Source organism: Balaenoptera musculus, chromosome 15, assembly GCF_009873245.2.
Source record: "Balaenoptera musculus isolate JJ_BM4_2016_0621 chromosome 15, mBalMus1.pri.v3, whole genome shotgun sequence".
In the NCBI taxonomy this organism is placed as follows: Eukaryota; Metazoa; Chordata; class Mammalia; order Artiodactyla; family Balaenopteridae; genus Balaenoptera; species Balaenoptera musculus.
The window spans coordinates 23,248,351-23,271,319 of NC_045799.1; the positions used below are offsets into that span (position 1 = coordinate 23,248,351).

Here is a 22,969-nt window from a genome sequence, read left to right on the forward strand (position 1 = left end):
CATTACACTCCCTACCGGACTCTTAATCGCCCTCCCCATCATGTTGCGATGGTTACGAAATTCCTGAGCTCACCTGGGCGATGCCCACCTGGGCAACAGGACCTGTCCCAAATAAGGAAAGGCATATGCCCTGTCCCACTCCCACCCTATAGAAGGAAGGTATATGTGCCTCGACCAAGCAGTAAACAAAATTTTCACCTCGGACCATTTTTTGTTTTCTGGCTATAAAAACTGATCTATAGCACATGTTTGGGCTCGACACTCCCAGACTACTAGGAAGTCAGCCCACTGTTCTGGAAGCGATCCTTCCCTCTAATAAATTCTATCTTCTTTAAAAAAAAAAAAAACCAGGGACTTCCCTGGTGGCGCAGTGGTTGAGGATCCGCCTGCCAATGCAGGGGACACAGGTTCGAGCCGTAGTTCGGGAGGATCCCGCATGCCGCGGAGCGGCTGAGCCCGTGCGCCACAACTACTGAGCCTGCGTGCCACGGCTGCTGAAGCCCGCGGACCTAGAGTCCGTGCTCCTCAACGGGGGAGGCCACTGTAATGAGAGGCCCGTGCACCTCAATGAAGTGTAGCCCCAACTCGCCGCAACTAGAGAAAGCCTGCATGCAGCAACAAAGACCCAATGCAGCCAAAAATAAATAAGAAAATAAAAAAACAAACAAACAAACACAAAAAAACCCAAAAACCCAAAGCATTGATGCACTTAGCCCCATGCTTGGAGCAAGGCAGTATAGGATCATGAACAAATGATTCTAGCCTCGGGAAGCAACAAGAAAATCACTCCACATCACCAGACTGTAATACCAAGGGCCAGATATGGGCGTGGTTCTGGCTGTAAATGCTGTGAGGGGTTCAGGAAGGCTTATGAGAAGCCCTTGGTGGCTGAGGAAAGGAAAAGGACAGAGGCGTGAGGTAGTAGTTAGGACTTAAAATCTGGAGAGGAAAAATCGAGAACGGATGTGAGGTGTGAAAGGTAGGAGTGGGGATGGATTAAGTGGGGCCGAGGAAACATGGTTTTGACTCTGGCAAAATACAGAATAAAAAACCATAACACTGAGAAATACTAGAACAAAATATAGGTTAGTATATATTTCATCTTGATATGGGAATAGACTTTTAAGCATTAAAGCAGTGGGAAAAAGATCAAATCAAAAAAACAAGCTTGGCATATTTGACATAAAAAAGTAAAGTATACATTTCAAAACATCATAAAATTGAAAGGCAAATTGGGGGAAATATTTCTAATATTAAGATGTAAGACAAATGTATATTTTTTTAAAAAAGAAGATCCAAAAGAAAAATGGGCAGAGGACATAAATAGACAATTTCCAAAAGGGAAATGAACAATGGTGTAGCCTTCTTCATTCAAAAATCGAGAAGAAGAGACACCCCCTCAATCCCCTACATCCTGTTCTCTACCTTTGGGCTCCTAGACTCGGGACAAAACAGCTTATTGATCCACGGAGGATGTCTGGGCATTAAATCAGCCCCTCAGAGACCCCACATCTGGCAGTAAAGCAAAGACCTTTTGCAAATTCAATAGCAACTCTGGCAGGACAAGGTGGGAGAGGCCTCTACTCAGGTGCACCCCAGACAGAGCAGCCCCTCGGGGTCCCCAGTGGTCCACAAAGAGTCTAGAAGCAGACTCCTTCTGGACCAGATGCTGCTCCCCCCTCCTACCACACCCAGGTGCCACCTCGCCCGAGCCAGTCGGTCCATTGTACCCAAGGCCAGATCCGGACACTAAGAGTCTGGGTGGAAACATTAGCAAGCTGTCATGAACCAAGAGGCCAGTGGGGCCTGCCCACCACCCTTGTAAGTGGCTGACACTGTCAGTTATCAGGCTGGCAGCCTTGGATCCACTGGTAATTGTCACAGATTATGTAACCGTTCTCATTAAGGAGAGCTGTGTGGTGGCAGGGCCATGCCGGACTTAGGCTGGGATTCTGGCTCTGAGACTCGTGAGCCTGTGCCTCACCTCTCTGAGCCTTGTTTCCTTGTCTGTACGATGAGGAATGATAAGACCTTCCTTGAAGACCTACGGCTCTGCCTGAATAAGGTGAATAAAGGATCCAGCACGTTCCCAGCAGCGAAGAGGGAGCACCGCCCCCCTCCATGCCGGCTCATGTTAGTCGCCTCGAAGTCCATGGACACTCCCTGGTGGAAATGGGTGCGTGAATGCTTCTTGACCAAGACAAATTAGTACCAACAGCCCTCAACTCTCTGTGAGTCACGAGAACCCCCGAACAGCAAGTGTGACCCTCCTCAGCGCTCGCTGGCAGCAAGAACAGCCGCACGGGTGCTGGCAGTGTGACCAGAGCCTGTCGCGGCCCTGACACATTTATGGCTTCTCAACAGAGCCGTCGAGTCCCCTGCCTCCACCCCGACTGCCCAGAACTCCTGTGAGTTCTTCCCCAGCCCTTCACCATTGCCTCGCCTGCCCTAAGGTACCATGGATATCTGGGAACAGGCAGGGCTGGCAGATCCCTGATGGCACAGTAGACAGGGGACTTGTAAGGGTGGGGGTGGGAGGACCCAACGAGTCAGTATTCTGCCCAGATTCTGAGACTTCAGAGGAGAGGTTATCAGGCTAGAAGGGCCCTTGAAAGACATTGAGTCCCTCCCTGATCTGAGGCACGAATAGCCCCAGCGTGCATACCTGATATCACTCTGATCGAGTCAGCGTCATCCCTCACCTCCACTGCACTAGCCTTCTTACTGGTCTCCCTGCTTCTACCCAGCCCCCTGCAGTCTATGTCCAACAGGACAGCTGGTGATCCTGTTAAAACAAAAGTCAGACCACGTCACTCTTCTGCTTAAAACCCTCTAATGGATCCCATTTCACTGACTAAAATGCAACATTCTTACACCAGTCCCTAAGCCCTGGACAATCTGATTGCTCTGTACCCTCCGAGATGTTCTCTCCTTCCATTCTCTTCTTGATCACTCCACTCACACCATGCTGACCCCCTGGTGCTCCTCCAACACATCAGACATGCTCCTGCCCCAGGGCCTTTGCACTCACTGTTCATTCTGCCTGGAACACTTCCCCCAGATACCCACATGGCTCCCTTGCTCACCTCCTTCAAATCCTTGCTCAAGCGTCATCCCATTTAAATTGCAACATGTCCCCTTACCCTGCCAGGACTCCCAATTTCCCTTATCCTGCTCTATTTTTTTCCAGAGCATTTCTCACAACTGACATACTCTTCAGTCTATTTATTACGCTTATTGCCTGTCCCTCGCCCCAATGGAATGTAAGCTCCCAGGGGCAGGAGCTCAGAAAGTATTAGTTGGGTAGAGAAGGAATGAAGCCAAGCTCTGCCCCCTGCAGTTTCTCCCACGGGTCCCAGCTCTCCCTTCTAAAGGATGCAGAGACCCCCTCCTTCAAGACAGCTCTCCCAGCCTCTCTGCTCTTTGGTGTAAGTCCCACATTTTTCTCTGCTTCTCATGGGATGGCTCCCTCTCCTCAAGATGAAACTCCATCTGTCGGCATCCCCTTAGCGGCGTAGAGTCCAGACTTGAGCCAGGTAAGAACGTCTGGAGGCGGACAGAGGGAAAATGGACAAATTGGGGGAGGGAAGAAGCAAGACAGAGATCCAAGGAAGAGACCCCTGTGGAGTTCCTTTTGAACAGGCATCTGACATTGGACTGGGAAGTCGCCGACTTCTCCCACCTTCCTCCCACCGAGCATTTTAACTGACAGCCTGAGAACCCTGAGGATCCCTGTTTTCCAGAGAAATCTGTTGAGTCTACACAGGTGAGCACCAGACTGAGGACACAGGACAGAAGGCCTAGCAGGTGGGGGAGGGCTGGCCACACTCCTCCCCCGCCCCCCAGCAGGGAGCAGCTGACGTTACATTGGCTCTCAACCCCATCTCAGCAGGGAGGCCAGTGCACAGCAGGAGCCCAGGGTTTGTGGGGAGAATGAGCCACCCCGGAGACAGACGTTGGATACTGAGGAGAACGAAGGGTCTAGAAAGGCCTACTGACAACAAAGCCTGCCTGGGCCGGATGTGGTGAACTCCGAGGTGAGGCAGTGCCGTGGTCAGCGGGGGTGGTTCTGCAGAATCACAGGACCACGCCGCCCCCAGTACTAGCAGGTGGCTCAGGTGAGCTGCCCAACTCTGTCCTGCTTTAAGTCTGGCGGACGTGACTCAGCGATGGCTTTGCCACGGCATCCTCTGCATTGCCAGCCCCTGTTTCAGCAGGGGATGGCATCTTGGTCAAGCCAAAGTCTGATTAGTTGGAGAAACCAACATGTCAGAGCACCCTGAGAATATTAAATAATATTTATAAGGGGATGACGTTGGGAAAATAATTACCGATGGTAAGAGGCAATCAGTGGCGGGAACTCCTCCACTGCTCAAGTGGTAAGAAATTAGACGGACCGGGGCTCTGAGCAGCGAGGGTTTGTCACGGGGACAGCAGAAAGCGTTGGAAAGTCGCTACCTCTGCTGATTCTGTTAATAGGATAAAGCAGGCTCGCAAACAAGAGCCAGACCCCAGGAGGCCTGCATTTGAGGGGATTTTAAAATCAGGCCAGCTCCTGCCAATAGCTTCACTTTTAGATATGTTAGAACTGGAAGGGAGCTTACAGATCAGCAACGCCACTGGTTCTCAGTTTTCAAGGTTTCTGCTTTCCAAAAATACTGCAAGTATTAAGTAATAATTAATTTGTTTTCACATTTTTTATTCATCAAAGACACAGAGGACTGCCAGCTGGGAGAAGCAGAAGACACAGCATCGATGTCACTCTAGCCCCCAACAAGAGACTTATTGTTTTTTTTTTTTTTTTGGTCAGCCCAGCCATATTATCTCATGTAAATGTAGTTTCCCTTTGAAAACATTTAAAACACAAGGGTCCATTTTTAAGTGGAGGGAGCCTGAAGGAGCCTGGAGTATCTTTACCAGAAATCTTCAGTCCAAGCAAACTCTTACTTTATACAAAAATACACTGAAGGGCTTCCCTGGTGGCGCAGTGGTTGAGAATCTGCCTGCCAATGCAGGGGACACGGGTTCGAGCCCTGGTCTGGGAGGATCCCACATGCCGCGGAGCAACTAGGCCCGTGTGCCACAATTACTGAGCCTGCGCGTCTGGAGCTTGTGCTCCCCAACAAGAGAGGCCGCGATAGTGAGAGGCCCGCGCACCGCGATGAAGAGTGGCCCCCGCTTGCCACAACTAGAGAAAGCCCTCGCACAGAAACGAAGACCCAGCACAGCCATAAATAAAAAAAAAAAAAAAAAAAAAAAAAAAAAGCCAGACCCTTAGCTCTTTAAAACAAAAAACAAAAAAACAAAAAATACACTGAAGCCCAGAGAACGTAAGTGGCTTGCCCAAGGTCACACAGCTGGCTGTCAACAGGGCCAAGGCTAGATCTGGGGAAGCAGGAAGATAGGAGGGCTGTCCTGGACATGCAAGGGTAGGGAAGGAGTAAATCACAGCAGTGAATGCAGTGCTGAGTGCGGACCAACGGGCTTGGTTTGACTCTTGAGCTCAATCCTTATAAGCTGTGGGACCCTAGCAAAATGACGGAAGCTCTCTGAGCCCATTTTCCTATCAGTAAAATGGGGATAATAATAGCACTTACCACATACTGTTGTGAGGATTAAGTGAACTAACAGAACAGAGCACTTATACATTGTAGCTGCTTTTCCTTAACCCATTTGTGTGAGCCGGGGCGGCTGGGGGGTGTGTGTGTCTGTGTAGACATAAGACCAACAAGCTTAGAGAACAGGTCACATGATCCAACTTCCAGGTGCTGCTCTGACAAGGCCAGTGGGAGACAAATTGTCCCAGGGGAGCTCTAGGTACTAAATTGCAGTGCTGTTACTTCTAGGTAGTAACTCAACTGAGTGTGCCTCAGAACCCAGGCTACATCCAGATTCACTGCCTCTGAGTTCCTGTAGGGCGGGACTTGGGAGTCTGAACTTTTAAAAATTATTATTGAGATATAATTTACACACCGTAAAATTCACCATTATAAAGCATACACTTGTATGGGTTTTTACGATACTCATAAGGTTGGGCAATCACCACCACTACCTACTTCCAGAACCTTGTCATCACCCCAAAAAGGAGCCCAGTACCCATTAGCAGTCACTCCCCCTTCCCCACTCTCCCATCCCCTGGTAACCACTAATCCCTCTGTCTCTACGGATTTGTCGACTCTAGACTCTAGACGATTCATAAGAATGGAATCATACAACATGTGGTCTTTGCGTCCGACTTCTTTCACTCTGCACAGTGTTTTCAAGGTTCGTCTATGCTGCGGCATGGGTCAGGGCTTTATTCCTTTGGAATCTGCAATTTTAACAAGCTCCCCAGTAGTTCTGATGATTGATTGGGCTTTGGGGAGAAAAAGAACAGCAAATTCACAAAAGGTGAACCTTCTGGTTGCTATATAGATACAGGGCTTCAATCCTTCCTTCAGGTGTGCCCATCTCGGAAGCCCCGCTGGTGACAGGAGACATCGCTGGCCACTTGCCTCCTCCAGAGCCTGCAGAGGTTGGGCAGGGTCTCCTGGTGCCCGGTAGGGAGGACATGTGCATCTAAGGACAGTGCCTGGCTGCGCTGGGAACTGGGCAGATGAACTACAAGAGAGACTCACACAAGAGGATTTAGTCTCAACTCCAAAACTTTAATGTATGTTATGCTCTTGGAAAAACAATTCCAAGGAGACAAGTGGAACCGAAAGTCTTAACCAGAGGGGATTCTTATTCAGAAACCTAGTGTGAGCCGCAGCCTTGGGAGAGAGCAGCACAGGGACTCCGATCACAGGACAACAGTTCGAGGTCAGGGTGGCAGGGCCTGTGTGCACGATGCGCGAGCCCTCAGGACTCCCAGGGAACCAGAGCACTCCTGTGGCTGGCAGCCCCACAGCAGGACGGGGGGCGGACTCAGGCTGACCAGGTCATCTCTGGAGCTCTGAATAAAGGCACAGAGCTTCAACAGGGCCAAAGAAGCCTGTACAGAGAAAGAACCTTTCTCTTTGTTGTTGAATCTCCAGGTCATCAGAAACACTCGTGGTGGCTCTGGTGAGGAATAGGGCCGTACAAGAGGGTTGCCAAGGCCCACTTCTGGGTCTGAGGCCTCAGAACAGAGCAGATGGGAGGGGTGTGGCACTAGCAACGCCTCTGAGGTCAGGGGCCGCAATGATCTTGAAAGATTATCCACTGGGACCTCTGGACAGGAGAAAGGGACTTAAAGCAAAAGCTGACCACTCGTCAGATTCAACCCAACTGTCTTCTGTTATGCCCTCCCCAACCTGGGGCTCCAGGGTGGTCACACACCGATGTTTTCTGTGATGTATTCCCATCCAACAAGGGGCAGGCAGAAATCCTGGCTCATCTCCCCGTTACCCTCTGATTAACTTTTAAAAAGTCACCAACTGACATCTCAGACTCCTGGGCAGTCCAGGGTTTCTAACCATTCTACAGAATAAACAATTGGTTCTCTTGGGCTTTTGGCTCAACTTCTTCTCTTCTGGAAGGAAGCAAGCTGCTGCTGAGGCAGGTCTCTCCCAAGAGCCCATTTGGAATTCAGTTAGGTTATAGCACCAAGGCCAGGCTGATGGGGAACCCACAAATGTGCCTTCTAGATGGGGTACAGCCTCTCTGGCACTAAAGGAACTTATTTATTGGTGAAGGAGGGAATTCTGGCTCCATCTTTGTAGAACCTGGCAGGGCTGCTGTCCCAGTAAGTCCCAGTAGGACAGGTGAATGGAGGAGCCAGGACCGCAGCCGTGGGGAAGGGGCCTCCTCTGGCTGAGACCTTTTCCAGTTAGCCAGTCCCCACACCCTCGGGAAGAACCACCACCACCGGGGCGCAGTCCTCAGGCTCCGCCTCAAAGTCCCACTGAAACTTCTTGGTTAGGTGAGCTTGGAACTTTTCAGCTTTCTGCCTCAGGGTGGCATCCACGGCAACGCTGCAGGCGGATGAAAAGAAAACCTACAGAGAACAGAGGATAAGTCACTCCTGAGAACACAGAGGGGCTGAGAAAGCTGTGGAAATTTCCTCATGGTGTTCAGCTCTCCGGGGTGGGTGGATCAGCCGCTGCTGGCACAGGCTCAGGACACCTACTGTGCTCCCCTCAAACCAAGAAAGAAGGTCCAAGCCCAGCTGAGAAGCTGGCGCAGGACCAGAATGGAAAATTACTCTCTTGGGCAGAGATGCCCCACTGAGAGTAAGGCCAGCGGGGCCATCACCCTGGCCCTGCTCTCCGGGGAGATCTACTGGGCACCTGGGCAGTAACTTAGAAAAAGAGGCAGTAGCTACACCAGCTGGTACTAAGAAAGGCATGGGGGTGCTTATAAGCCCCTGGATCCCAAAAAATCCCAGGTCCTAACCCAGTGAGGGTGAACTGCTGCTCTAATCTAAATGGGTCCCAGGCTGCCAATCTGAGGTTTCTATTCCCCTTAAAAGCTCTGATTTTTTAAAATATTGTGGTAATATATACATAACACAAAATCTACCATTTTAAACATTTAAAAAAATTATCATTTAAAAGACTGTACTAAATACACATAATATTTACCATGTTAAGAGTATAGTCCAGTGGCATTAAGTATATTTACATTATTACACAATCATCACCACCAACCATCTCCAGAACTTTTTCATCTTCCCCAACTGAAACGACACCCATTAACTCCCCATTCCCCGCTTCCAGCCCCTGGTAACCACCATTCTACTTTCTCTCTATGAATTTGACTACTCTAGGTACCTCATATAAGTGGAATCATACAATATTTGTCCTTTTGTGCCTGGCTTATTTCACTTAGCATAATGTCCTCAAGGTTCACTCATGTAGGAAGTGCCAGAATTTCCTTCCTTTTTAAGGCTGAATGATATGCCATTGTATGTAGATACCACATTTTTTTTCCATTCATCTGTCAATGGCCATTTGGGTTGTTTCTACCTTTTGGCTATTATAAATAATGCTGCTATGAACACGGATATAAAAATATCTCTTATAGAGTCGCTGCTTTCAATTCTTCGGGGTATATATCCAGAAGTGGGGTTTCTAGATCATAAGGCAATTCTGTTTAATGTTTTGAGGAACCACCATACTGTTTTCCACAGTGGCTGTGTCATTTTACATTCCCATCAGCAATGAACGAGGGTTCCAATTTCTCTACAATCTCTTCAGCATCTGTTATTTTCTGTTTTTGTTTGTTTGTTTACAATAGCTACCCAAATGGGTGTGAAGTGGTGTCTCGTGGTTTTGATTTGCATTTCCCTAAGGATTAGTGATGCTGAATATCTTTTCATGTATTTATTGGCCATGTGTATATCTTCCTTGGAGAAAAGTCTATTCAAGTCCTTTGCCCTTTTTTAAAATTTTTTTTTAAAGTGGGATGAATATCAGGAGTCCCACTTTTTTTTTTTTAATTAATTAATCTATTTATGGCTGTGTTGGGTCTTCGTTTCTGTGCGAGGGCCCTCTCCAGTTGCGGCAAGCAGAGGCCACTCTTCATCGCGGTGCGCGGGCCTCTCACTATCGCGGCCCCTCTTGTTGCGGAGCACAGGCTCCAGACGCGCAGGCTCAGTAATTGTGGCTCATGGGCCCAGCTGCTCTGCGGCATGTGGGATCTTCCCAGACCAGGGCTCGAACCCGTGTCCCCTGCATTAGCAGGCAGATTCTCAACCTCTGCGCCACCAGGGAAGCCCCCCTTTGCCCTTTTTTGATCAGGTTTTTTTATTTGTGTTGTTGAGTCATCGAAGTTCTTTATATATTCTGGATACTAATCCCTTGTTTTGATGTTCTTTTAAATTCAGTTTCATCTAATATAAACATGGGCAGGGGCAAACAGACTAAGTTTCCCTACCTCTGAAACTCCATTCCAGATTGTCCCGAATCTCAACTGCTTCTCTAAGAATGACAGCAAACCCATTACTCCTTCTCACACTACTTTATTGTTCTCAAAGAAGTTTCATAGAGTAGTCCAGTGGATCCTCACGAGGCCCTGGGAAGACACACTAGGATGCCTATTTTATGGAAATGGAGGCTGAGGGGAGTTAAATGCCTGGGTCAAAATTACCAGAAAGGAAGGAGCAGTTTTTCCCAGACTACCCGTTGGCTCCCTGCAAGACCACCCCAGACACAGAGGCATGAGGGTGAAAGCAGCAATTTGATTCACATCACCTTCGTGTCACAGCTGGCCCGTAGACCACCATGGAAGGAATCTGGGCTCCAGGGGCCTTGACCTGACAAAGGTAACAGGTGTACTCTGCAGCTGCTTCCAAGGACAACCCCCCTCCTGCCCTCCTCTCCACTGTCTTTCTGTTAGCAGGAGGAGTGAGGCTCATGGTCAGTGGTCTTTGTTTGGAGACACTTTGTTGGGGTGGTAGCAGGGACAGAAGTGACGAGGAGGGGAGTTCAGAAGCAGAAGGTGGGGGGTTACAGAATTTGGTTTCATTACTTGGGAATCGACTAAATACAGGAGCAGGAAGCACAGCTACAACAAAATACCAGATCAATAACTAATTAGAGGGGTTGTGTGAGCTCAGTGGTGAGAGGGCAGTGGGGAAGCCGGTGGCCTGTCTATAGGCAGCTAATGGAGCTTTCTCTGGAGCACTGAACGTGAGGCCGGCTGAACCCTGGGGAGGGGCCTGGTATGGGAAGCAGAGAAGCCTTGTTTCAAACAGCATTAGCGCTGGAGGCCCTGTGCACCCATGGGTCTGCCCCCAGAGGTCCTGGGGGGGCCTGCTGGCTGAATTAGCAAAAGCCTCTTCCTGTTCTCCCTCCTTACATGGTAAATTGTACTACTCTCTACACAGCCCTTCCTCTCCTGCCACATTGAGCAGCTGCCCAAACATGCTCCATTGCCTCTTCTGTGCCTCTACTCACACAGGCTTTTCCCTCTGCTTATAACACCCTTCTCCACCCCTGCTTTCTCCTCCTTCACCTACTAATTTCTACTAGTGACCCAAGCTCAGTTCAGATGCCACCTCCTTTGGGATGTCTTCCCAGACCAAAGACAGAACAGGTGCTCCTCTGTGCTCCCCCGGTGCCCAGGGTTACCTGGGACATAGCCTCACTCTCAGTCAGTAACCATCCATTTACCGTTGAGCTCTCCCAAGAGACAAGGAGCAACTCCAAAGCAGAGACTCCTTTTCCTACCTGCATCCCACTCCCCTGGCACAGAGTCTACCATATAAAAAGGACCCATTGGATGTTTAATGAACAAAAGAACGAAGAAGATCATAGGTTCTATGAAAATCTATTTCTGGGTCCCTTTTGCACAGTGCCTGTACCAAATGATTGCTCGATAATTACATGACGGTGCTGGACAGAATAAGGGACTCGTCCTGGGGAGGACGTGGCTTATTTACCAGGCCCCTGAATATGCCACCGGCTCACAAGCCATCTCCTTGTGACAGTTCTCTTATAAAAGCCCAAGCTGAAAGGAACTGCTCCAACCTCTGTTCCCCCAGTACTGTGCCTGAGCATCCCTTATGGCATTTCTCACGCTCTGCTTGCATCACAGTGATCAAGTATTAATGGTAATACCCCTTCCGAGTAGGGGTCACTTCCTAATTATCAATGTGACCCACACAGCAGATCGCCCAGGGCCTGGCATAGAGTTGGGGCCCACAGGATGCTCCCTGAATGGATATGAATGAGATGTAGGGATGGCCAGCAGTGAGAGACTGGAACAGGCTGGGTGCATACTCGTCATTCATCCTTCCCACCCACCTCTCCAACATCGCCATGGGGGTAACATCAACTAGAGGCAGGTATAACAGAAGCCTTCAGTCTGAAAAATAAGGCTTCTAATTTGAAAAGCGCTATGTCCTTTTTAAAGAACTTGTCAGTCTAATCTTTACTACAAACCAGGAGGTAGGATAAGAAATTACTATTCCCATTGTACAGATAAGGATGGTGATAAATGCTGAGCAAGTGATAAATGTCAAGCAAGATCCAGTCCCAGTAGGGAAATCGAAATCCTTCTTCCCTACCAAGACCTTCTTTTTGTCTTGACACAGACGTAATACATCCTTGATATTTTCAGCAGTGTCCTATGGGGAACCAAGGGGCTTGGAGACCAGGTGCTTCTGGAACTGTCCCTTCTGCAGGTCTCCAGGACCCAGGTCACAGCCTAGGTTTTCTGTTTTAAAAAACCAACTTTATTGAGGCATAATTTACGTACAATTAAATTCATCCATTTTAAGTGTCAATTCGTTTTGATAAATGTATACACCCATGCACCCACTATATGATGTAATCAAAACAGGTATCTGTTTATAACTTTTTCTTTTGGTAACCAGTCTATGAGTTTAAAGGCCCATATACCATCACAATCAGGATACTGAACCGTTCCATCACTCCAAAAATATTCCCTCACACTGCCCCTTAAGGATCAAATCCTCCCCTTGACCCTAACCCCTGGCATCCATTGATCTCTTTTTGTCCCTATAGTTTACAAACTTGTTATTTTAAAAATTCACAATTTAGAAGAGATGTTTAGACAGTATCTGGTTTCCAAACAACAATTTACTTTGATTCTCGTTTTTAGATTAATTGTATGCCTTCTTATATAAATTTAGTAATGATCTGGTTATTTTATTTACTAAAGTGAAACAAGTAAACTTTTTAAAATCACTGAGAAATGAATCATCTTAATATGCGAATATTAATCCTGGATATTTTAAAAATACTTTTGAAATAGGATAATAACATTTCACAAACATCTGCATTTTAGAACTAAAAGCACACCCATTGGGTATTTTTCTTCAAATTAAAAAAAAAAGATATTAATACTTTTACCATTAAGTCTATATATTGTAAAATCATACTTTAGTCAGAAATGTAAAAGCTTTCTTTTAAACCCCAGTTAAATAAATTGAGTTCAGTCAGGTCACCTTGAGAAATTCAAAATACCACGGTAGATAGCTGAGTCACTGCTTATCCTATTTTGTGGCTAGACCAAAAAGATGAAATTTCCTAATTTTTTCAATTCCCATATGATTATTCAACTTAGAATGAAACTAGCCAGAGGTAGTACATTTTATTTCCACTTGCAGAAGAAGAAAGTGGTGTTAAAAGCAAGACTATCACTTCACAACAATTACCAAGAAGGCGAAAAGCAGCAGAATCATGTTTTCTGAGGTCAGTTTAAAGAATTTGGGATGTTTCATCTGGGGCTCTAATCATATATGGGAGCCCACCACAGTGGGCTTTAGAATCAAAGTTCAGCCTTGCCATCCACTAGCTCTGGCAAACTCAGGCAAAATTATGTGACCTCCCCGTTCCTGTCTTCTCATCTGTAAAATGGGATTATATACTTAACTTCTAGCGTCTTTGTGAGGGCTAAAGGAAATAATGCACAGTAAGTGTGCAGAAGTGATAGTTGATGGCAGGAGGTGTAGGAGTAGGTAGGTGAAATTTATCAGAGCTGGTGTTATGACAAAAACACAGGCATATGTTGTTTTATTGCACTTCTCAGGTGTTGCATTTTTCACAAATTGAAGGTCTGTGGCAACCCTGCATTGAGCAAGTCTATCAGCACCATTTTCCCAACAGCATTTGCTCACTTTGTGTCTGTGTCATATTCTGGTAATTCTCAAAATATTTCAAACCAAAAAGATTACGACTATACCTAAGAATAAACCTACCTAAGGAGACAAAAGACCTGTATGCAGAAAACTGTAAGACACTGATGAAAGAAATTAAAGATGATACCAACAGATGGAGAGATATACCATGTTCTTGGATTGGAAGAATCAACATTGTGAAAATGACTATACTACCCAAAGATTCAATGCAATCCCTATCAAACTACCAATGGCATTTTTCACAGAACTAGAACAAAAAATTTCACAATTTGTATGGAAACACAAAAGACCCCGAATAGCCAAAGCAATCTTGAGAAAGAAAAACAGAGCTGGAGGAACCAGGCTCCCGGACTTCAGAGGATACTACAAAGCAACAATAATCAAGATAGTATTGGGCTTCCCTGGTGGCGCAGTGGTTGAGAGTCCACCTGCCAATGCAGGGGACACAGGTTCAAGCCCTGGTCTGGGAGGATCCCACATGCCGCGGAGCAATTAAGCCCGTGTGCCACAACTACTGAGCCTGAGCGTCTGGAGCCTGTGCTCCGCAACAAGAGAGGCCGCGATAGTGAGAGGCCCGTGCACCGCGATGAAGAGTGGCCCCCACTTGCCGCAACTAGAGAAAGCCCTCGCACAGAAACGAAGACCCAACACAGCCATTAATAAATAAATAAATAAATAATTAAGGAAAAAAAAAACTTTATAAAAAAAAAAAAAAGATAGTATGGTACTGGCACAAAAACAGAAATACAGATCAATGGAACAGGATAGAAAGCCCAGAGATAAACCCACACACCTATGGTCACCTTATTTTTGATGAAGGAGGCAAGAATATATAATGGAGAAAAGACAGCCTCTTCAATAAGTGGTGCTGGGAAAACTGGATAGTTACATGTAAAAGAATGAAATTAGAACACTCCCTAACACCATACACAAAAATAAACTCAAAATGGATTAAAGACCTAAATGTAAAACCTGACACTATCAAACTCTTAGAAGAAAACATAGGCAGAACACTCTATGACATAAATCACAGCAAAATCCTTTTTGACCCACCTCATAGAGAAATGGAAATAAAAACAAAAATAAACAAATGGGACCTAATGAAACTTAAAAGCTTTTGCACAGCAAAGGAAACCATAAACAAGATGAAAAGACAACCCTCAGAATGGGAGAAAATATTTGCAAATGAAGCAACTGACAAAGAATTAATCTCCAAAATTTATAAGCAGCTCATGCAGCTCAATATCAAAAAAACAAACAACCCAATCCAAAAATGGGCAGAAGACCTAAATAGACATTTCTCCAAAGAAGATATACAGATTGCCAACAAACACATGAAAGGATGCTCAACATCACTAATCATTACAGAAATGCAAATCAAAACTACAGTGAGGTATCACCTCACATCAGTGAGAATGGCCATCATCAAAAAAGCTACAAACAATAAATGCTGGAGAGGGCGTGGAGAAAAGGGAACCCTCTTGCACTGTTGGTGGGAATGTAAATTGATACAGCCACTATGGAGAACAGTATGGAGGTTCCTTAAAAAACTAAATCCCACTACTGGGCATATACCCTGAGAAAACCATAATTCAAAAAGAGTCATGTACCACAATGTTCCTTGCAGCTCTATTTACAATAGCTAGGACATGGAAGCAACCTAAGTGTCCATCGACAGATGAATGGATAAAGAAGATGTGGCACATATATAAAATGGAATATTACTCAGCCATAAAAAGAAATGAAATTGAGTTATTTGTAGTGAGGTGGATGGACCTAGAGTCTGTCATACAGAGTGAAGTAAGTCAGAAAGAGAAAAGCAAATACCGTATGCTAACACATATATATGGAATCTAAAAAAAAAAAAAAATTGGTTCTGAAGAACCTTGGGGCAGGAAAGGAATAAAGATGCAGACATAGAGAATGGACTTGAGGACACGGGGAGGGGGAAGGGTAAGCTGGGATGAAGTGAGAGAGTGGCATGGACATATTACACTACCAAACGTAAAGTAGATAGCTAGTGGGAAACAGCCACATAGCACAGGGAGATCAGCTCGGTGCTTTGTGACCACCTAGAGGGGTAGGATAGGGAGGGTGGGAGGGAGATGCAAGAGGGAGGAGATATGGGGATATATGTATATGTATAGCTGATTCACTTTGTTATAAAGCAGAAACTAACACACCATTGTAAGGAAATTATACTCCAATAAAGATGTTAAAAAAAAAAAATTACAACTCACTGAGGGCACAGATGACGGTTAGCATTTTTTAGCAATAAAGTGCTTCTTCACTAAGGTATTTTCTTTTAAGACATAATGCTATTGCACACTTAATAGACTATGTATAGAGTAAACATGACTTTCATATGCACTGGGAAACCAAAAAATTCATGTGACTCACTTCTGGTGATATTCACTTTATTGTGGTAGCCCAGCACCGAACCCACAATATCTCCAATGTATGCCGGTACTACGGACATCATTGTCAGAGCTAGTGTTTTCCCTCGAGAGTTAAAGATGGACACTAGTACTTCGAATACTGGCAAGAAATGAAGCTGGAGAGCCTATATGGCCTATTGTGACTAAAAGTATTCAAAAAAAAAAACAGGTTACATGACTATATGCCTAAATGCTACGCAATCAGTAATAAGAATTCTTATTTTGTACATAATTCACTTTATAACATACTATTAAATTCAGATTATCCTTTCATTGATTTTAAACAAATTATGATGACTCAAGTTGCTTCAAATAAAAGAAAAAACTGTATCTATTTTTATAAAACAAATAATTTTTATTCAGGCTAATCCATGGGATTTGTAAAAACCAGTGGCATCTACTCAAAGGGGCCTCTAATGGCAGAGGGCATTACGTGGCTGATTTTACACAAGCTAATGTGGCTGTCTTTAAGTGCTCACACACCAATACCAGTCCCTCTCCATGGGTAGCAGCCATTTAAACTCCGAAGTAAGAAAGCCGGTTCCACTTACTTGATGACCTGCGGGGAGAGCAGGTGGCTGGCTAAGGAAGGCTTATATGGGCTGATTCATTCACTCACAAACACCCGGAGTGAGTGCCTGTGTGTGGGGTGACAGGATCTCACTGCCAAGATGGCGTCAGTGTAACTTACCATCAAAAAAGAGAAAAGTTTTGTAATACCCTTTCCGCATTTTGCCTGTTGAAATCTGTGTCATCCTTCAAGCTCATGGTCAAATGCCCCCCTTCACAAAAACACCATTCCTGACCCTCTGTCTCCTCAAATCTCAACCCCAGCCTGAATGAACCAACCAACCCCTCTCTGGTGCTCCTAATGCCCTTTGACCAGACTTCACTGTTTACACCTGTCATAGCAGGGTCATCTGTTCACACTGCCACAGGAATTATGCACTAAAAACACCCAATAACACAAAGTGAGATCAGTGCTAGGCCTCAAGTAGGTGTTGAAGATAACCAGACGAACAAAAAATAGGCTTCTGGTAAAAGCCCATGGCTCAGTGAGGAAGTCAGGCAGACAATATATACATTTCAGCAAGCACAGCCTGTGCAATATAATAGTGACAAGTACAAAGTAGGCTAATAGTATGGAAAGGAGGGAGATATCAGGAATGGCACCACAGAGAGGGATGGCACCACAGAGAGGGATGCCTAGAGGGCATCCTGTAGGATGAACAAGTACATAGCAGGCGGAGGGAAAATCAGGTTCAGTTAAGAAGACATGAAACATGGGTATAAAGTTTCAGTCGTGTCAGATGAAAAAGTTCTAGAGATCCTCTCTGCTTATAGTTAACCATACTGTACTGTACACTTAAAAAATTAAGAGGGTAAATCTCATGTTACGTATTTTTTACAATTAAAAAAAAAGAGGAAGGCAGGGAACAGCGTGGCATGTCTGGCAACTTGCAAGGAGACCACTGCTGCTGGAGTTGATGGTGGAAAATAGGGAAAGGAAGGAGAAGCTGGAGAACAGATTAGGAGCCCGATCAGAATGGGCATTATGACCTAGGTTTGGGCTTTTAACTTTTTAGGCAACAAGGACCACAGAGAAATAGGATCAGAGGTGCATTTTGGTGGCAGTGTGGGAGACAGATGGACTGATGGAGGTAAACATGGAAGTTGATAAACTCTGATGCAGTCTAGATGAGACCAAAAGGCCTGGGTTAGAAAATGGTACTGCCTTCTAAAACACTTAGGGCTACCTGGAGTTATCTAGTTAATTCATTTGTTTACTTTCCCACCAAAATCTAAACTCCAAGTCAGGGACTCTGTCTGTCTTGCCCAGAGCTACATTTCCCATCCTAGAACAGGGCCTTGTATACAACAGGTACTCAGCAAACACCTGCTAAATCAATGAAGAGATGCTCCTGCACAAGTCCTTCAACTTTCAGAGTTTTATGTCAGCTGCCTGATCACATGGACTCTTCCAAAAGTATGCTGGTTTTAGAAAACTGTTCTGTACCTCTAAGAAACAGGCTAATGCATATACGTATTCCTCAACACTCGGAGGAGAACGTTGTATATAAAGAAAGGATGCTTAAAAAACAAGTGTTGATATATTTTTTTTAAGGCACATGTCCTGGATTTTTCCAAATAATGACATCAAATTTTCTTGGTGAAAAGTCCAAAGACAAAATTCTTCTAATCATCAGCTTTGCACATCCTACCTGGACATCGAGCAATCCAGCTGGGCCCTTTCTGCTTTGTAAATCATTGCTGGCAACAAAGCCTCAGCAATGAGAGCTCAGCTGCTGGTCGTGCTGACAATGGTTGGACAGCCAACGACACACTGTGGCCCTCCTATGTTTGCACGACAGCACTAGCGCATATCACAAGGGCAGCACGTATTCCCGCTGCCAGAGGCCAGTTAGCAGGCTGCTGCCTCCTACTGCTCTGCAACCCATGACCCAGTAACTGGGGCGAATTCCCCTGCAGAGGAAGGCTAAAGGGATTTAATTTCTCTGTGATATCAAGAACCAATAAAAGGGCAGTTTTATAACTCTCATGAAGTGGAATACACCAGGCTCAAACCATCAGCCTGACTGACTCATCCCCATGGTCCACACAAGTCCTTCAACTTCAGAGTTTTATGTCAGCTGCCTGATCACAGAGACTCTTCCAACAGTATGCTGGTTTTAGAAAAGTATTCTGTACCTCTGAGAAACAGGCCCCTGATAGTGTGTCCACTAACGTCAATCAAGACTCTTTTCGGAGGGGGATCTACACTGTATTCGGTATGTAGGGGCATAGGCACAGGCCTTAAACCAAGACTCAGGCCTGGATACAAATCCTGACTCTGCCACCTACCAGCTGTGTGACCTTATATTAATGATTTAATCTTTTTGAGTCTCAGTGTTCTCATTCGTAAAATGGGAATAATCCTCCCTGTCTTACGTGCTCCAGAGAGATTAAATGAGGGAACCCATATAAAGAGATAAGCATGGTGCCTATCAAATGCCAACAGGCATTTAATGACTGTTCATTCCTTCCCTTACCATGGGTGGGAGTAGGAGGTTAGTGAATAGCCACCTTTTAAGGAGCAGGCCTGTGGGGGTCTCACACACAGTGAGAAAAAAAAGTCATGAAACAGAAAGTATGGAAACTGACAGCCTGCAGCTTCTGCCTCTTCTATACTTGAGAAAGTTACACAATGTGAGTGACAGAGGCTGTCCCAAGAACATAAAGGAAGCTAATCTGTTTGCAAAGGGAGGAAATAGCACAGGATGAAGATTGTAAGTTGTTTGAAGCTTCTTCCCTAATTATCACTCATAATGAAAATTTAATTGCTGAGTTAAAAGCAAATTTCACTTTTTCTGTCAGAGAATCTCTGCAGAAACTGGCACATTTTGTTTGAACAGGAAATCAAAGTTACTTTAATGCCTAAATGAGATCTAAGGAGCTGCAGATGTTTCCCTGGGAATAACTAGCTTCAAAACTCTGTCCTACTGGTTTGCAGCAACTTACAGCTACAGGGAGGCAGAAATAAAAACTGTTTTGAGCGGAGCTGCTCAAGGGGTGGGGCTGACTCAAATTCCAAGTACCCCAGTGCTAGGCACCTTGGGGGGCGAGGCGGGGAGAAGGTGGTACACAGAGAGGGTCTCTGGAATTAAGGAGCTTATAATCAAGTAGGAGAGAGAGAACCAGGGAACAGCCTACTATTAGGAAACTGAAATGAAGACAACTTGGCTCAGGAAAGAACAGCAAAAAACAAAAAGGTAAGCCTCCAAGGGTACTTTCACACACCCTGGCCTTAATTCTGACCCACTTGGGTGTCAGCCAAAAGCCTGCTCACCTGTAAGGTGCTGGTGAGGAAGTTGTCCTGGGAGACAATGTCCACAAAGAAGTCGGCGGGGATCTCGCCAAGCTGGTGGTACAGGATGGAGATGAGGTTGACGTAAAGGGTGTGGTGCTTCACCATGGCCTCTTCTGACCGGCACAGAAGGTTCAGGAGCTGCTTCCAGTGCTCGAATGCCTCGTACACGTTCCCCAGCAGGAAGCATACAAAGGCAAACTGGAGTTCACCTGAAAGGTGCAGAGAGGAGAAATGATCCTGAGGGAGAGGCGTACTGGCTGACACTACTAAGCCGTCAGCTCCACTGGGCCTCAGCAGTAAGTGGCTTTCTATCCTTGTCACTCTTCCAGAGCCTGGCACAGGGTTTTGCACCTAGCAGCTGCTCAATAAAAGTTTGCTGAACTGCTATCAACTCAAGCCATGAGAAACCAAACTGGTTTCTGTGATATCTGACTGCAAGAGAAGAGGCACACAGAGTATTGGCCCAGCATTTAACAAGTTTACAAAATGTGCCCATGGATATTATGCCAAGTGGATCCCCAAACTGGCTGCCCATCTGAAATACTAAGAGAACTTGTTAAAAATAAACCAGAGATCCTGGTTGAGGACAGATGATGGGGCCTCAGTATCTGTAGCTCTAACAAGCTTCCCGGGTGATTCTGATGCACACGGTCTGCTTCAGGGTCAGGGAAATGCTGCACTACACCACATAATCCTCAGCCCAACTCCACAAGGTGATCAGGGAAGGTGGTATTTGCCTCATTTCATAGATGAGGTCAAGCAAATTGCCCAAGGTCACACAACTAATGCTTAGCAACTGAACAATGGAAAGATAAAACAGATTTCTTTTTAAAATTTATTTATTTTATTCATTTATTTTGGGCTGCGTTGGGTCTTCGTTGCTGTGCGCGGGCTTTTCTTTAGTTGCGGTGCGTGGGCTTCTCATTGTGGTGGCTTCTCCTGTTGCAGAGCACCAGCTCTAGGCGCACGAGCTTCAGTAGTTGTGGCTCGCAGGCTTAGTCGCTCCGTGGCATGTGGGATCTTTCCGGACCAGGGCTCGAACCCAAGTCCCCTGCATTGGCAGGCAGATTCTTAACCACTACGCCACCAGGGAAGCCCTAAAACAGATTTCTATTGGGTGGGAACAGTCCTAGAGCCTCCCTGAACAAGAAAATTCATGAGTACTTGTTCCAGTGTTAGCCTGCCAGCCAAATTATTTTTGTTTGTTTAATCATAGGACTCTGTGATTTGATCTCTATGAGCAGCCTGTGGTTAAGAGCATGGGTTCTGGAGCCAAAACGCATAGGTTCAAATCTCAGCTCCACCACTTTGCAGCTGTGTGACTCTGGGCACGTTACTTAATCTGTTTATGCTTCAATTTCCTTATTTGAGGGTTGTAGTGAAGATTAAATGAATCAATATAGTACACATAAAGCATTTAGCATAATGCCTGGCACAAAGTATCACTCAAGAAATCTTAGTTATTATTCCCACATTCCCACCAGATCCCTGTCTCAAACAGAGACCTGGTAATCCAGAAGCCATTGTCCTTGGGCAAGCAGCTGGGTCTCTAGTTGCCAAGATAAACTGTTGCTGATCAGAGACGCTATCTCTGGCTTCAAATTTAAGGAGGGCTTCTGTGGTATATCTACGTGTGGGCCATAAAAAGAACAGATGTACTCAACACTAAATACCTCTTTAAACGCATGGTGTCTGATCTGTCACCTCTGGAGACCTGGAAAAACTAGTTCTCTGTTCCTAGGCTTGTGGAACCAAGTTTGATTTGTGTGGAAAGCTACCTGGTCTAGATATTTTAAACATTTGATCAATATTTTCAAAATATAGTTAAACTTTCTATAGGTTAGAAAATTTAACCTTTTCTAGAGGCTAATGATTTGCTTCTTCAGTTGGCTTTACCTGGTTAGTTTGTGAAAATACGAGCTTATTCTCTGAATTTAGGGCATTTGTTTAAATTCATACATTTCTGGCTCAGTCTAAAATTAAATTATGAGATCAGAAATAATTTCAAAGGGCTGTCATGAAGATACAGTAATCCCTGAAACAGACCTTTTCACAAGATTACTTTGAAGAACTGAAATGTTTAAGAGGTAGAAAACAGGATTTCTGGGGGTTTTTTTCTGTTTATTTTTAAGCCAGAATTTCAAGTGTTACTTACTAAATGAAAATAGATACACCCCATAAAATGTCCCTTTTTATCAGCTAAGCCTATTATGTAAAAGGCCCTATATTCAAAATTCTCACTGATCTTCCAATAGAAAAATATGTAAATATTGGACAACTTATAAAAGAAAAAATATTAACAGCTATTAAAGATGTGACAAATGTTTGCTGTCACTAGTAATCGAAGAAATATAAATTGAAACAAGATGTCATTTTTCAACTATCCAGTAGGAAGAGACCTTTGCTAAACTGCCATATCAAATGCCATGCCAAAGGTGATGGGCAACAGCCTCACCAGCTGGCAAGGATGCATGACCTTCTCCTGGCAACATGCACACTCTGATCCAACAATTTCACCCCGAAATGTATGCAGAAGGGCACACAAGGATATTCATTAGACAACACTTATAATAGGGAAAACAGGAACATCTTAAAGATCCATCAACAGGGGTTGGTTCAATTACTATGGAGCATAAGTAGCCACTAAAGAGAAGTGACCATTTCAGTGACATGGAAAAATGTTTATATTAAAGCAAATTACAGAATAATATACTGTAATTTTGTTTTTGTAAAAATATCATATATATAAAAACACGTATAACTGAATAAAAAAAGACTAAAAGGAAACACAAAAATATATTAAACTGAGAAATACATATAAATATATATCTAAAAGATGGAAAATAAGTACAACAGAGTGTAAAAAAATGGTTATTCCTAGGTGGTGGGATTTGGAATTTTATTTTTGTTTTTCTTCTAGGATGAATATATGTTATTTTTTTGTAATAAGGGGGGAAAACAACAATAAAAACTATGACAATTAAAAGAAAATCACTGGGACTTCCCTGGTGGTCCAGTGGTTAAGAATCCGCCTTCCAATGCAGGGCACGTGGGTTCGATCCCTGGTTGGGGAACTAAGATCCCCCATGCCATAGG

General features: G+C 45.0%; 1 protein-coding gene across 6 annotated transcripts in view; it reads right to left on the bottom strand.

Annotated features, from left to right (window-relative positions):
• AAR2 (AAR2 splicing factor) overlaps window positions 1-22,969 on the bottom strand; it is a 67,010-nt gene that overhangs the window by 39,713 nt on the left and 4,328 nt on the right. For 3 of the 6 annotated variants that reach the window (XM_036827210.1, XM_036827211.1, XM_036827212.1), the window contains exons 3-4: window positions 19,853-20,082; window positions 6,631-7,957 (exon numbers count right to left, since the gene is read on the bottom strand). In XM_036827210.1, coding sequence (XP_036683105.1) covers window positions 7,790-7,957; window positions 19,853-20,082 — 398 coding nt within the window. In that variant the 3' untranslated portion in view covers window positions 6,631-7,789. Of the gene's footprint in view, window positions 1-6,630; window positions 7,958-16,472; window positions 16,565-19,852; window positions 20,083-22,969 lie in introns of those variants that run through there. The other 3 variants (XM_036827213.1, XM_036827214.1, XM_036827215.1) reach the window with 2 other exon arrangements.